This window comes from Mercurialis annua, linkage group LG4 (assembly GCF_937616625.2).
Source record: "Mercurialis annua linkage group LG4, ddMerAnnu1.2, whole genome shotgun sequence".
Lineage (NCBI taxonomy): Eukaryota > Viridiplantae > Streptophyta > Magnoliopsida > Malpighiales > Euphorbiaceae > Mercurialis > Mercurialis annua.
Window position 1 is genome coordinate 26,667,724 of NC_065573.1, and position 15,478 is coordinate 26,683,201.

Here is a 15,478-nt window from a genome sequence, read left to right on the forward strand (position 1 = left end):
TTTCATTTCTTTTGTTAAGTTTTGTTATGTCTGAAATTACTGTTTGATTTTATCATTGTCTTTCCATTCTCTTGTATGTAGAATGAATTTTTCCTTTTCGGTATTCATGAATCTAATTAATATTTTCCATTCTATTAGGGTTTCCGTGGGAAATGATCTTTTTTCCATTGTCATTTTTGGAAGGAATTAGATACATAAAAATTTAAAAGATACTATAAAATTTACCAATAAACTATAACCCAAATAATATAAGCGCTGGCCAATAAACCGTTAGGTTGGGGTTAATTTCTCCCTAAGCGCTCCTCCTATCCTTAACGGCAATTTAGCGGCTCGCTTCCAATTTCTCATCTAATGGACTCATTAGACAAAAAAAAGTAAATGAGCATATTGAATAACGAAATGTAAAGAGGGATCAAATTAATAAAATTTAAAAATAGAAGGACCTTTTAATTGGTTAAGCCAATAATAATTTGGAGATGCTGGCATGGCATGTGCCACTCATAGGCCACAAGCAGAGTTGCCTTTCTTGACTCGTTTACTTGGGTAGGTTAAACTGTAGTCTGTATATACATACATTCATGCTTAAAGCATAGAACTCATTATCTCATTCTTTTTTCATACTTTTGAATGGCTGAATCTCTTCTGCTCAACCTTGCTCAGACCGTCCTCGAAAAGTTAGCCTCTCTTGCAATTGAAGAAGTTCTCTTGGCATGGGGACTTGAAAGCCATCTTCAACAAATTAATAATTCCTTAAAGGCCATAACTGCTGTTCTTCTAGACGCCGAGCAGCACCAGTCACGCAACCACCGGATACAAGTGTGGCTTGAGGACCTCAAATATGTCCTTTATGACATCGAAGATGCAGTGGATGAGTTCGAGCGCGAAGCATTGAGAAGGCAGGTGGTGAAAGATACAGGGAATACTACCAGAAAGGTAAAACGTTTCTTTTCAAACTCTAATTCAGTTGCATTCCGTTTTAAAATGGCCCATAAGCTAAAGAACCTTAGACAGAGAGTAGCTGGAATCGTTAAACTTAAGTCTGATTTCGGTTTGACTGAGGGGGCCAACTATACACAAGTCATTCGCAGGGAGAGGAAATTGACCTACTCTTTTGTGGATGTTGCAACTGTTATTGGGAGGGACGAGGATAAAGAGAAGATCATAGACCATTTATTGAATGCTTTCGATGGAGAAAATGTCTCCATTCTTCCAATTGTGGGAATAGGAGGTATAGGGAAGACTACACTTGCTAAGCTGGTATATAATGATGAAAGGGTACATAGGCATTTTGAGATGAAGGTTTGGGCATGTATATCTAATGACTTTGATTTGCCAGAAGTTCTTAGAAAAATCAACCAGGCTGCCACCTCTCAAAATTGTACAGGCTGGGATATAGAACAATTGCAAGCATTTTTGAGGGAGACTATAAACAATAAAAAGTACTTGCTTATCTTAGATGATGTGTGGAATGAGGACCGTCAAAAATGGAATGAATTGAGAGCTTTGTTGACGGGAGGTGCTAATGGAAGTAGGATTCTAGTCACGACAAGAAAAAATAACGTTGCCTCCGTTATGGCTAGTGTTCCACCTTACAAGTTAAATGATCTCTCTCTTAAGGATTGTATGTCTTTGTTTCTCAAATGTGCATTTAACGACGCACAAGATGTGGCACGCTATCCAAATCTTGTAAAAATGGGTGAAGAAATTGTAAATAAATGCAAAGGAGTTCCTCTTGCAGTAGTAACATTAGGAAATTTGCTTTACTCCATCACAAGTGAGCATGAGTGGAAATCTGTAAGAAATAGTGAGATGTGGAAACTAGAGCAGAAGGAGGATGACATAATGCCTGCACTAAGAATAAGTTATGATCAGTTGCCATCTAACTTAAAAAGATGCTTCGCATATTGTTCGTTTTTTCCAAAGGATTTTATTTATAGTGATTTACAATTAACTTATTTTTGGATGGCACATGGGCTTCTTCAGTGTAAGAATGAGCATGAAGAGTTGGAAGACGTTGGATTGCGTTACTTTAAAGAATTATGTTCGAGATCTTTTTTGCAAGATTTTTCTCGAATGAAGGATGGGGTTTGTTGCCAAATGCATGATCTGATGCATGATCTTGCATTATCATTGACACAAAAAGAGTGCTCAATAGTAACATCAGCAACCCAACAAATACCTGGAAATGTTCGGCATTTGTTATTTGCTAACCCTAATTCACTTCCTGAAAGTCTCCCGACGATCTTACAAGGTTTAGCCGGTGTACGAACCATTATACCTTTTGTGTCCTCTGACGTTATTAGCCCATCACTCATGCAGACGCTGTTTTTGCCAAGATTTCAATTTCTGCGATACTTGGATTTGTCTTATTCAGAAATAGAGACACTGCCGGAAGGTATTGGTATGTTAAAGCATTTGAGATTTCTCAATTTAGTTTATTCCAAAATAAGAAGATTGCCTGATTCTGTTTGCAAGTTACAGAGCTTACAAACATTATGGCTTTTCGCCTGTTATAGAATTGAAGAGTTACCCAGTGATATGAGGTGCTTCATCAGCCTTAGGTCTCTGATAATAACCACAAAGCAGAAGTGTTTGCCAAATAATGGAATAGGCTGTTTGAAATCTCTTCGAAATTTGGGAATTTTCGCATGTAAAAACATAGAATTCTTGTTTGAAGATTTGCAGGGTCTCAACAGCCTTCGAAAACTGGCTATCGTGAATTGTTCAAGCTTAAAACGTTTGCCGCAGAGTATAAAATACCTGACTTCATTAGAGTTTCTTGATATCGTAAACTGTGATAAACTTGATTTGGAAATGGAGGAGGAAGAGAGCAATAATCAAACTCGATTCTGCCGCCTTGAAATACTGATACTTTCAAGTCTACCAAAATTGGTGAAATTTCCAGGGTGGCTACTCAATAGTTGCACCAACACTCTTCATAACTTAACTCTTGATCGCTTACCCAACATGAAAGAGTTGCCCGGTTGCCTCAGTGATCTTCAAGAAATAAGTATATTTAATTGTAAATTACTTGTACAAGATTTGTCCAACATTTCTCATGTCCCCAAAATTTGTATTGATGGCGAGGAGTTCAGGTATTTTGACGCTTTTTTGTTTTGGTCAATCATATTTCGAACCTTTTCTAACCTTGTTCGTTTTAATTTAATTGTACTAATGATTTTTGTTTCCAACTTTAATGGCAGCTACAACCCATAGGAAGAAACAAATAAGCAGTCCTGCGATCCTGAAACGAAGTTTAATTATCTAGTATTTGATCATTGTATAGGTGCTAATCAATTTAATTTCGAGCTGAGCATAACCAATATCTTCATTTAAATGAGTATGCACTTTCTTATTCATTCTCCCATCAGGTAATCAATATCTTCATTTAAATCTGCCATAGCTCTAGAATTATTCTGAGGTTAATCTAGCTTCATTCGTATCTCTTGACAGAAAACCATGAAGAACCCTTCACGATCTGCAAATCCTATGTTTATGATGAGTTCTGGCAACCCGAAATGGGGTTGGAGCTGGTTGGAACAATGGATGGCAGCCTATCCATGGGAGAAAGGCGGCATGGCAAAGAAAGAACTCAGAAATGACCATCATCTGTGAAGAGTGGAATTCTGATAAAATTTCAGTAGTAGACAGTGAGAAGATGAGGCAAACCAAGAGCACATGTTCGCCTTTGACTCCTAAGCCAGCCTTTTCGGTAGTTGCTAGAAAATTGAAGCCAGCAAGTCCAAGGAGCAGCATTGGAGGTGCAGACGACGACAACAGAAGCATGATTAATGCACAATCATTAGAAGGCACAACATTGCAGGATCATCGGTGCGAGATGACGAGTGCCTCGGTAGCTCTTCAACAGGGCTAGCTTGTGAAAGTATTTATTCATTGCTGAGAGAGAGTTGTTTTGTGGTGAAAACCTGAAATTAGATTCTCTTGGTTCACTTTTTATTTGTGACTATGTATTCAGTTATTCATTGTTTCAAACCTTGATATGTGTATTATGATCGAAAAATAATATATCTTTGAACAGCTTGTTATTGTTTAAATCATTAATATATTGAGTTTACTTGTAATTGCTGCTTACTCTTATGATTTCTTTGGACCTTTTCCATGATTCTCCTCTTAACAATCAATGACAACAACTTTTTCATTATCAATAAAATAAAATAAGATACATGCAAAGTGCTTAATCACAACTTATCAATTTTACAGAATTATATTTAAAACTTACATTTTACATACTTTTAAAAATTTATAATAGTATCAATGGACTCTAACTCAAATGTTATAAGCATTAAACAACACCTTCTCCTTTCCAATTGATATATAACAGTAAATTCAAAAGAAATATAATTCAGATACTAAAATACTCCTTTCGTTGACACTATTTTTTGTTCTAAATAATAGACAGTCATTTATACTTAAATAATTGATTGTCATGCTTTAAAAAGAAAATAAAAAATAAAGATTACTACAACACCAAATAAAATAAAAAGTGATATTTTTATATAAATTAACTTATATTTATAGATAAATTAATCTTTTCAATATTTATATTTATCTTAAAATGCCTATCAATTTATGACGGACGTAATAATAAATTTAAAAATCGAGTCTTTAATTGATAAACTTTTTTTGAACAAAGGGTCAACACGTCCTTTGAACTTGTGACATGAGGTCATCTAACCCAATTTATATTTTTTTGAGCAACTAATCCCCAAACTCTTTATTGTTTGGTCAAATAACTCCATAATTTACATTTTTATTTCAAAAAACAGATTTAGGATAATTATATCGCAACAATTAGGGAAGTATCTAATTATTATTTTGCATCCTTCACGTCCGATTTATATTTTACGCATTTTAAAAATATAATTATGGGGTTATTTGACAAAAAATGAAGAGTATTGGGATTAATTGCTTAAAAATGTATAAATTGAATTGGATGACTCCGTGTCACAAGTTTCGGGGGTTGGGTGTTTGACCCTTTGTTCTAAATCTTTTATGTGAAGTTTAAAAAAGAAACTAGAGGGATGTGATTTAAACTGTGGAAAACTTCGAGGACCAAACAATAAATTGCTTTCAATAAATGAGGAAATTCAAAAAAGAAAAGAAAAATGCACTAAAAACCCAATCTCCAAGCCCTAATCAAGAAAACCAGTGTCAAAGCGTTGTTTGTAGAGCTGAAATGCAAGTTTAAGTGAAGACTATATTTACAGAGGAAGTGTCTCGTTTAATTTCTATCATTTCAATTTTGCTTGTGTTTGTTGTAAGAGCTCTAGGGCTTTGCAGAAATGGTGAGTTTTTAGCGTTCCTTTTTTGTAAAAGTAAATTTGTATGTAGTTAGCAGAATCAATTTTAGAAACCGCAATTGAATTTCTGTCTTACTGTTCTTATTGACAATGTAGTGATCATTATTTTATCTTCTTTTTTATGTTCAGGATTTAATTTAGGGTTTTAGAGGGCGTTTTCTTTTGTACTAATAATTTCTATCAATTTACGGGCTGTTTTTTTTTTGGGGATTTCATTATTTTCAATCATGACTTGGTTTTTCTATGCTTCTTGATTTTCTGATTTGGTTCTGCATTATAAAAAAATTCTTTGCATCAGGCTGCAGCAATGATGGCAGGCAATGCAGAGGCTGCTGTTTCAAATGCTGCCAAGCTTGGATCTCAGGCTTGGCAGTCTTTCAAGGCAAAATCACCAGCAGTGGGAAAGGAAGCTGCTATTGGAATCAGGTACTGCTAACTAATCCGGATGTTCAATTGGTTGAGTGGATAAAAAATGTGGATTTTAGATTTGTTCGTGTTAAGCATTTTAACCGCTTGTAAAGTGTGGGAACATTTTTTAGTGGGAATTGCAGTGCTGGAAACATAGATTCGGCTTCATGAAATTTACATCATTAAAATTTTCTACTAAATTAAAATAATGTAAACCTCATTATGGTTATAATGCCCATTGTTCATTCAAGGGTTCACAAAGAAAAGCAGCACAGTTATTAATCGGAATTTTAGAAAAAAAAAAATTAGCAACTAAGTCAATAACAACTACGTTGGGGTTGTTTTAATTGGTTAATTAAGTTTCCATATTATAAGTCTTAGTGATGATGCAAACACTTTTAGCTATCTTTTTCCAGAAAATGCTGTATAAAATGATGAATATCCTTGCTTTACAGTATCCTCATTATGTTTGATCCGATCCTGTGTCTATTGTTTTTCTGATGAAATTTTAGTGTTCAATAGCTTTCTAGAGTACATAAAGGAACTACCTTTGGTGACAACCCATATTATGGTTTAACATCTCTCATTTGATTTTTGGCAAACTGAGAATCAGCTTTTAGTTGATGTTAAGGGGCTCAAGTAAATTTGGATGTATTTAGAGCATCTTAGAGCTTGGTTTATCATGTTTCTCGACAATATTTAAGCTTGTGATTCTGGTTAACCTCACTAGATTTGGGTTCTTTCTCCTAGACTAGTGCAAGAAAGTTGAATTAATTTTTTATCTTACTCTTGGGTCCTAATCTCTTACTCTGAATTGCTTATATTACCAACTTGGTACTCTTTAAATAGAATTTGCCATTGCTTTATTTTTTTCCATATCTTAACTCATTACTCATGAGTTTGGAAAGACATCATCACCCTCCTATGCCTGCTTGACTGGCCAGTGAAGCCTGTCATAACCCAGTCTCAGAACTTCAATAAATAAAATTGAATTCAAGTTTCTTTTGGCCTACACCAAAATCCTAACTAACTGCATTTTCTGTATAGACTGAAAAAATAGTTTTTAGATGGTGATGCAACATTATTAAGCCATGTATAATGTGTATAAAAAGTTGATTTATTAAAAGTTCTTTAAACACATTCTTGTATGGGTCATAACATTAAATCACTTATGCATTTTCATAGGTCTGCAAGCATTTAGTGATCCTTGCTGATATTCTTTTACTTATTTATTTGGTTATCAGGGGAAGTACTAGAAAAGTCAAGGAGGTAAGTGGAGCCCCTAAACAATTGACTTCACATGTAGGAAAGACTGCTGGTAGGAATTCTGCAGGGCGTATTACAATTTTTCACCGAGGAGGTGGTGTAAAGCGATTGTATCGAAGAATTGATATGAAGCGAAGCACACCGGCTATGGGTGTTATAGAAAGGATAGAGTATGACCCAAACCGTTCCTCTCGGATTGCTCTGGTACGTTGGGTTGAGGGTGCACACCAACAGTTCCAAAAGAAAAGCAGGGCAGTTGAGCAGGAGTTTGTTCCACCATGCAAGAACCCTGAACCTATTTCAACCACCACTCGTGGCCTGTTTTCCCTGGCTTCCCTGTCTAGGGTAGTGGATCAAACAAAGGCAACTAGCTCCCCTGGACGAACAGGAACTTATGCAGTGGTTGGCCTTCAAAATGCAATGACTTCTGAGTCGAGGAGTCTTACCACTATTCATGCTGCAGGAAGCAAAAAGACTTGCGTAAGGGATGTGTTCATGTCCGCCTTTTCCTCTTCCAGGATCAAAAAAGGAACTCGCCATCTTTCCCCTGCCGATTCTCTTAATCTTCCGAGGATAGCAGTGGCTGGGGCAAAACCAGCTTTTTTTGCTCCACAAATAAGAGATCAAAATGACGGAAAGAGCGCATTCTCTCTGAGTGAGATTGAAAAGTGGAACCCTAAGAGCAAGGTGTGGGATAATAGGGGTAAACGTAAAGCAGCAGTGCCGTGGCACTGGCAGAGTTTTAGGTGGCAAGGTGCTTTGGGTTCTATTAGCGGGTCTTCATTTTAATACCAGACTTTGATCCGTTCTGCAACTGTAATGGTGTTGGTTTAGCAGTAATATCTTTTAAAAAGCTCGCTCTCGACAATAATACTGAACAACTTGGTCGGATAGGTTCTCTTTTTCTAGTGTCGGATTAGAAAATCTCCTGTTTGTTTTTAGATTGTGAAGTGCAAACTTGCCTGCCTGACTCGAGTTTTTGGATGTCAAGCTGACATGACAATTTTGATTGTATGCCACAGGTTTCAATTTTTGCTCTTCATTCTGATTCAATCTCTGTTGGTTTTAAAACTTATTTATAGTAGTGACCTACTCCAGATGAAAAATGTAAATGAAAAATTCAAGTTAAGAAATTTCATACTTTTAAGTTATAGATAGATTTTGTCAAAATTCTAGATTTAGTTTCTTTTTATTATAACATGGAAAAGAAATTGACATGAATATTTTTTTAGATTGAAATAGTGGAGGGATTCAAATACGAACAAAGGGTCAATGCGCCTCCTAAACTTGTGACACAGAGTCATTTAATCTAATTTATACTTTTTTAAGTAATTAGTCCAAAAATTTTATATTTTTGGGTCAAATAACCTTATAATTTGTATTTTTATTTCAAAAAATGGATTTAGAATAATTATATCGCAACAATTAGGAAAGTATCTAATTACCTTTTTGCACCTCTCACCTCCGATTTGTATTTTACGCATTTTAAAAATACAATTATGGGGTTATTTGACCCAAAAATGAAGAGTTTTTGGGTTAATTGCTCAAAAAAGTATACATTGGGTTAGATGACCCCGTGTCACAAGTTTAAGGGGCGCGTTGATCCTTTGTTCATTTAAATACACTAGTAACTAGTTCATCTCTGTTTTAACTAGGGGTGTAAACGAACAGAGCAGTTTGCAAGCAGCTCGGTGTTCGGCTCGATAAGAGCTCGACTCGTGTTCATTCGTATTCTAGACGAATCGAGGTCGAACTTGATTTTATGCTCGAATCACCTAATAATAATTTATTTTATTTTTTAAATTAAAATTTAAATATGACTAATTATTTGTAAAGTTATCACTTTTATATTAATTTATGATTTTAGCACACCATTTAAAATTGTCAATGTCAATCAACACCTTTTAATCTTTTGTAATTATATCAACATTCATAAATATTGGCGATTTGCAGTTGAAGTGGCAACCAGGCGTGACAATTCACAGGCCACTAGTAGTTGGTCATAATGTAACTAATATTTTGAAGAATAATTTGCTATTTTATAATTTTATTTTTCACAAAAATATGTGGTTTTAAATTAAAATTTAAACTAAATAATCAACTTTATAGAAATCAATTATTTGTGGCATTTGACTCGTCGCGCCACATCAGCTACAAAGCGCCGCATTTTTTTTTTTTTAATAATAATAATAATATTTCATTAATAGATAAATAAACGTACAACTTGATCTAAATGTAAGCTAAACAATACATTCAAGAAGTACATAGAGAGTAGGACATCAGTAAAATAGCAGAAATTTATATCTAAATTCTTCAAACGCGTTGACGGAGCTCTTTGGATGTGCAACTCGGCGATCCGCCCGCTCCACTCGGTGATTATTTTAAACCACAAATCGACTCTTTGGTCTTTGTATGAGTCCGATTGATAGAATAATAGAAATAAAAATTCTCTTGATAATACTTTAGATCTACACCCCAAGATAATTTCCATGAAGGAAATAAGAAAATCCACAAAGGGTAAAAATAACTCCACAAAGGAAGACAAAAACTCCATAAAGGAAGAGAAGAAGCACAAAATAAAACTAAAATCTAAAATTATTGAAAGCAAACACTACAATAGAAGAGATTTGAGAGTGAGGGAGAAAGCGCCGCATTTTCAAACGACCATATAATGTAAAAGATTAAAAGATGACAGTATGAAATTGCCAGTTTTTAAATATTGTGATAGAATTGCAATCTATTTGGCGTAAAAATGATGATTTTAAATGTAGTAATTAATTCTAAATTTTAAATTAATTTGAAGGGTTAAATTTATTTATAATTAATTGAAAATCGGCTTTCTTATTGGAAGATATTTTTTTTATTAATTTATTCAGAACGAACAAAAATGATTTTGCTTTCTTATTCTCCAAACAAGAAACTTCTTGAAACTTCAAAGTGGCGGCAGTGATTATACAACTTTATTTCTAAAAGGTTTATTAATTAGGTATTTTGTTCTTCCTTTTCTTCAATTCTTCTTTTCCAAGCTCTACGATATCACAGATATGGTGAGTCTATTGCGAATTTCGGTTCTTTTGAGTCTAATTTTCTTATTTTTATTCAATTTCTAGAGTCCAGTTTTTAGAGTTTTGTTCTTTGATTGAGCTGTTCATGACCTGATTATATAGTATGGAAAATTTTCGGTGTTAATTTCAATTAGGTATAATTTCGTGATTAATTTGGCCTTTATACCAGCATAATCAGTTTTACATTTTAGTTTCGGTTTTAATCTCAATTAGGATTAAAATGATATAGTATGGAAGATTTTCTTACTGCTCAGCTATTGTAAAGATGATTTATTTATTAATTTATTTCATGTGATGTCTTTGTTATAAAGTTATACCCGAAATTCTTGTTCTTTAATTATCATTTTTCATTTTCTTGATTATTCAATGATGTTGTTTAATTATCAATGAGCTTAACTTTGATTGTTATCAGGTTGCGGAGATTGTAGTCGGGGCTGCTGTAGCTGCTGCTGCCTATGCTGGCAGATACAGCATTCAGGCTTGGCAGGCGTTAAAGGCGAGCCCGCCAAGGTTACGCAAATTTTATGACGGTGGTTTCCAATCTGCCATGACAAAGAGGGAAGCTGCACTAATACTTGGAGTCAGGTATCATTGGACAACTTTTGTTGTGAAAATGTCTTTTCTCAAACTGTTTATAGCATTGCGTAACTGTTGTTTTTGGAGATGTACAAGAATGAGTTCGTGCATTTTTGATAGCGTAATTGGATCATATAATATGGTAATTGCTACCTAAAAAATTGGCGACCTAAGTTGTGCTTTTTCAAAACCATCAATTGATGATTCTAAATGAGGTATCTCTAATGAAATGAGATGCGGACCACTTTAGAGAGCATGGCATTTCTTTGCTCCCTTGCAATTGATCCATCAACATAGATCAAAAGAATGAAGATACCACAGTTTTCATTGCGTAGAAAGAGAGAAAGCTCAATAGCATATTAGTGAAAACCAGCCCGAACCACCACATTATGGAACCTTCCAAACCACTGGAGTTACTCCACATATTGATTGACATAAAACGGATAGTGGATTGGTTCGGCTTTTGAACCTGGAGAAACTGAGGTTATTACTAAAGTAATGGAGTTCTTAGCTATTAGACCATACATCTACTATGTTAGTTTCCAAAGCTTGTGGACCTTGACTATAGAATATAAACTATGATCAGCTATTTTGCATGAAAAATTAACTAGTCCTGTATTTTGGTGTTTCGCTGTTTTCTGTTTTTACATTTTCGTGCAACATGATATGATCTTCATGCCTATTAAAACAGGATAACTTGTTCTACTTATATTTGTTTAGATATGCCTGCCTAGAGAGTGAGCAAATTGCTGTGTTCTCTGTAATTGCAACTTTGCTATAAGATGCTTGAGTTACATGATCAGGCCAGTTTGGCTGTATTCTTATTCTTTTCGATTCTGCATTTTCTTTGGTTAATTTTCTCACTGGTAGATGTGTCTTCTCAGAGAGAGCACTCCGATGGATAAAGTTAAGGAAGCACATAAGAGAATGATGATTGCAAATCATCCAGATTCAGGCGGTAGCCATTATCTTGCTTCTAAAATTAATGAGGCAAAAGATCTCTTTCTTGGGAAAATGAAAGGTGGTGGCTCTGCATTTTGATGCTTTTGACTTGTTCCTCCGAATTTGCTGGATCATTCTGCTATAGCTTACTACTCAAACTGAATGTGTGAGACCGTACGCACAATCTCATGTCCGATTCTCCAACTTGAAATTCGTCGGTCTTTGTCCAAGGTATTATCATAGGACCCACATCGATGTAATTTGATTAAAGAAAAATTGTGTCCATTAAATTAATGTTATTGATTCTTTTGAAATTTGCGTTCCTCTGTTTTCAGTTTTCCTTCATATTCAGTGCATATGCTAATCTACTAGTAATACTTGATTATGATGATTCTTAATAATAGTAATAACCGAGTGTTGTTCATGATTTTCCCAATGCATATGCTTCACTTTACGGGGCAGGGCAGAACATGTTATGCACATGGCAATGTAATTAGGTCTAATCTCTTTTGCTTAGATCTAGCCCAACCCAAGTCAAAAGTCTTAAATTGTCTGCTTTAACAAGCAATCTGTCTAAATGCATTGGTCAAACAATGATCACTGATGTTTGAACTTTATCTTTCCTTAGGAAGCACTTCTTAGTAGACTGAGCAAAAATCAAATTAATCTATTTATCCATTTTAACTAAATCAAAATTTATTCGGATTCTATTAAAATGATTAAAGAAGATTGGTTTGGATGTAAATGTATGAAAAAAACTGATTTTCAATTTTGGTTTAATATGGTTTTTATCATTATTCAAACCAACTTCAAACGAAACTTCAAAATTTATGTTTATGTAATTATTTCTTCTAGAATTTAATCATGTTCACAAGCTACGCTTATCCTGCTCTAATATTATCGCAATCCATCGCCAAGAGATCAATATAATGATTGATTAATCGAGGAATTAAAGGGAAGAAACACTCACAAATACAAATTAGATGTTATTTTCAAATCTCTGTACAGGTAAAAGGAAATTACAAGTGCATCATTAAGACTATGAGAATCCACCTAAGTAAAGAAATGAAAAACCTTCATTGAGATTTGAAGCTTCTTTGCTTTTAACCGCTTTCTTCAACCTATCCTCCAAAAATTTGGGATGAAAATACCTCAAGATATCATTTAACGCTTTCCGCAGCATAAGAAGCCATCCATGGCTGTGATATTTACATCAAAAACTGACAAAAAGAGAGACAACAAGGGTTCATCTATAGTCAAATTTCATAATGCTACCTCTTCCAATGAAGTTTCATCCATTTCCATCTTGTCAAGAGGACCTAGGGCATCTCCAAAAAGTGTAGACAATATCTGTCTATGACATTCATCACACAAGTAGAAAAATGAAAAATGTCCATCACTTGGAAGCTTATGCAATATCGCATTAGGTAGAATCCGGCTTATGTAGTCGGTCATTGATGGCGGTGCTACATGATCATCCATCCCCTGTTCAGAATCAAAGAAAATACTAAATTACAAAAGGAACATTTTAGAAATTATGTCAGGATTGAATATTGTAATGACAGGAACAAGTTGCTTTGCTATGAATTGTATATACAAAATGCACTTAATGATGGACTAGATTTGAATGCCTAATGGCACAATTGTTCCACAGAACAGAACATTTTGTTATAGCGCTGTCAATTAGTTCACAACCAAACAGGTAGGAACTCTATGCCATCCTCGGTTTAAGATTAAGATGAAATCTGATTTCTTATGATGTGAGCTTTTAACATTACAAACTAGCAGAAATTTGCATCCTATCAAGATATTACGCTGCTGTGACGAGTGAGCTATATATCAGGCGAATTAAGCAGTAATAACAAAATAGAAAAATGTGTTTAAACCTGCCACATGTGAATTGGGCCACGAAATCCGGCCAATTCACATTCTGCCTGACTATACATGGATCTGAGCCAATGAAGAATGCTTTGACTTCGACACTTCTTCTGCACCTGAAGATCTGCCAAGCTGAAACCCCAGTTTGAAACTTGTAGCACAGCTTCCTCAATAAACGGTTTTGTACTCCCTTGACGGACTGATTCTTCCACATCCCTATGCCAAAATTCCTCAAATATTGGATTCTCAATCAACATTTCATCCTGAAAGTGTGCCAAGCCTTTGTTATGCAACTTCTTATAATAATTAATTTATGATAAGCACACATTTTTAAATTAGTCATATTAGTTTATGAGACTAATCAAATGTGGCGTATGTAGAATTTCATTTAATTTAAAACTAGGATTTGGTGGACTGAAGAGTATGTATTAAGTTATTAACAGAGAATCATACCAAATTTTTCGAAATCGGTTCTCCAGGAAATAGCTAAACTTTCTTAATTCTTATAAGAAAAATAGAAGAATATTAAATTTAAAGCATACAATTGGGGATATGGAACAAACCTTCCTCCCAAGTGACTGAGACATCAACTTATCAATTCGGCCATGGAAACCGGATAGGAAGTTTCTGCGATAAAAAGAAGAGAGAAACTTCGGGAACTTCCGAGCTAGGAAGTACTTGAATTTCCTTTTCGACGACCACTTTTCCCATGTTCTTCTCTTGTCTTCCTTTGTCATACTCAGCTCGTAAGGATTAGTCATTGGGGAAATCATAGCAGCACCTGCAAATTCAGTCAAGATAATCACACAAGAAGTTTCAGTATATCAATGCACATCAATGGTCTGCTTGGAAAAATAAATTGGACCTATTACAAATTTGCACATCAATGGTCTGCTTGGAGATAAATAAATTGACTAAAGGAGAAGGTCAGTTACCGGCAACATTATCCGGAATGTATCTGAGAGCAGCCCAAGCATGCTTGCTTCCAGTGGAATAACCCAGCACCCAAAACTTGCCATTAACACCAACAGCATTTGCTAGGTGGCGCATATCGAATGCAGACGAGTTAAGATTTCTTCCAGGATGTGGATCACTCTCTCCAAAACCAGGAAGATCATATGTCACCAAGCGAACACCAAACTCTTCAAGCAGAGATGTTTTGATTCCAGGTATACCTTTAATTGGAGGAACACAAACTTATTTTCATCCAGTAAACCTACTTTCTTTGATAATAAAGAAAAAGGAGTTAATTTTACCTGCAAGTCTAGACGAAAGAAAAGAATGAGGAGCAATCATGGAAAACCTTGCTCTATTAGCAGGAACACCAGCTTCATGATAAGCCATGTTCCTACCATCTGGAAGCAGTATCCGAGTAGCAGTAGGCGGATGTATACGCATTCTCCTCGCTGGCGCGACTGAGCTATCATGTGTGCTATTTACACTCAATGCTGCATCATTTGATTACACAAAATTCACAAAAATCAAAATCAATTGAAAGGAACAGACATTAATTATCTAATTTAATAAAATCAATTTAGATTGCGAGCTAACCAGCAAGAGCGAGAATGAAAACGAAGAGGATGACAGGCCAAGCATGAGCCGGATCGCGATCCTCGGGTAAAAACTCATTCAAAAACTTGAATCTATCCGAAACTTTGGCCATTGGTTTTCCAACTTTTTGAACTATGAACGAATCTTCAGTTACTAAACTCTGCTGCAAAATCTCTTTACATCCTTGACCTAAATCTAACAGCATTTCCCCCCATGATTTCATAAACCCCGTCACTTGATCCTTCACACTCTCCTCTCTTTTATATTCCGATTCTTTGAAGATCATTGCCGGCGTTGATATACCGAGTGATTCTCCGGCGGAGTAGATTACTCCGGTGTCCGCTACTAAACTGGCTAACTCCTCTGTCCACGTGGAAGCTCCTCTCACCTCCACCATTTTAGGTAAAACAACAGTCACTCCTCCACTCTTTAAAAGTTTATATAAAGCGAAACGGAAACTTTAGAGGCGTG

At 35.2% G+C, this 15,478-nt stretch overlaps 4 protein-coding genes across 5 annotated transcripts; 3 read left to right on the forward strand and 1 right to left on the reverse strand.

The window, feature by feature from the left end:
• Nucleotides 1-513: 513 nt before the first annotated feature.
• On the forward strand, nt 514-4,055 carry LOC126679592 (putative disease resistance protein RGA4). Of its 2 annotated transcripts, XR_007640894.2 has the most exons (3): nt 514-3,095; nt 3,204-3,371; nt 3,454-4,055. XR_007640894.2 is itself a non-coding variant. In XM_050374646.2 (2 exons), the coding sequence occupies exons 1-2, from the start codon at nt 628-630 to the stop codon at nt 3,214-3,216; spliced, it is 2,481 nt and encodes an 826-aa protein (XP_050230603.1). In that variant the 5' UTR covers nt 514-627; the 3' UTR covers nt 3,217-4,055. The 2 variants fall into 2 exon arrangements, 1 of the variants encoding a protein (XP_050230603.1); XM_050374646.2 differs by having other exon boundaries at nt 3,204-4,055.
• A 1,050-nt stretch (nt 4,056-5,105) lies between these two features.
• On the forward strand, nt 5,106-8,048 carry LOC126679342 (60S ribosomal protein L2, mitochondrial-like). The gene is made up of 3 exons (XM_050374357.2): nt 5,106-5,306; nt 5,620-5,747; nt 6,974-8,048. Exons 1-3 carry the CDS (start codon nt 5,304-5,306, stop codon nt 7,782-7,784), a joined length of 942 nt encoding a protein of 313 aa, XP_050230314.1. The 5' UTR covers nt 5,106-5,303; the 3' UTR covers nt 7,785-8,048.
• Nucleotides 8,049-9,871: 1,823 nt separating this feature from the next.
• On the forward strand, nt 9,872-11,892 carry LOC126676254 (mitochondrial import inner membrane translocase subunit TIM14-2-like). The gene is made up of 3 exons (XM_050370417.2): nt 9,872-10,042; nt 10,473-10,645; nt 11,521-11,892. The coding sequence occupies exons 1-3, from the start codon at nt 10,040-10,042 to the stop codon at nt 11,675-11,677; spliced, it is 333 nt and encodes a 110-aa protein (XP_050226374.1). The 5' UTR covers nt 9,872-10,039; the 3' UTR covers nt 11,678-11,892.
• Nucleotides 11,893-12,527: 635 nt separating this feature from the next.
• On the reverse strand, nt 12,528-15,404 carry LOC126677141 (uncharacterized). Its single transcript, XM_050371615.1, has 6 exons — nt 15,008-15,404; nt 14,713-14,904; nt 14,392-14,631; nt 14,020-14,237; nt 13,465-13,719; nt 12,528-13,063 (listed from the first exon to the last, which is right to left on the reverse strand). The coding sequence occupies exons 1-6, from the start codon at nt 15,402-15,404 to the stop codon at nt 12,842-12,844; spliced, it is 1,524 nt and encodes a 507-aa protein (XP_050227572.1). The 3' UTR covers nt 12,528-12,841.
• Between the last annotated feature and the right edge of the window lie 74 nt (nt 15,405-15,478).

Excerpts from the sequence above, each read along its gene's own strand:
- LOC126679592 (XM_050374646.2), top strand. The coding sequence starts at position 628 with ATGGCTGAATCTCTTCTGCTCAACCTTGCTCAGACCGTCCTCGAAAAG.
- LOC126679342 (XM_050374357.2), top strand. Across the intron at positions 5,748-6,973 it reads GAAGCTGCTATTGGAATCAG|GGGAAGTACTAGAAAAGTCA; the intron begins GTACTGCTAACT and ends TTTGGTTATCAG.
- LOC126676254 (XM_050370417.2), top strand. Across the intron at positions 10,646-11,520 it reads GCACTAATACTTGGAGTCAG|AGAGAGCACTCCGATGGATA; the intron begins GTATCATTGGAC and ends GTGTCTTCTCAG.
- LOC126677141 (XM_050371615.1), bottom strand. The coding sequence starts at position 15,404 with ATGGTGGAGGTGAGAGGAGCTTCCACGTGGACAGAGGAGTTAGCCAGT. Across the intron at positions 14,632-14,712 it reads TCTTTCGTCTAGACTTGCAG|GTATACCTGGAATCAAAACA; the intron begins GTAAAATTAACT and ends CTCCAATTAAAG. Across the intron at positions 13,064-13,464 it reads GCCCAATTCACATGTGGCAG|GGGATGGATGATCATGTAGC; the intron begins GTTTAAACACAT and ends GATTCTGAACAG.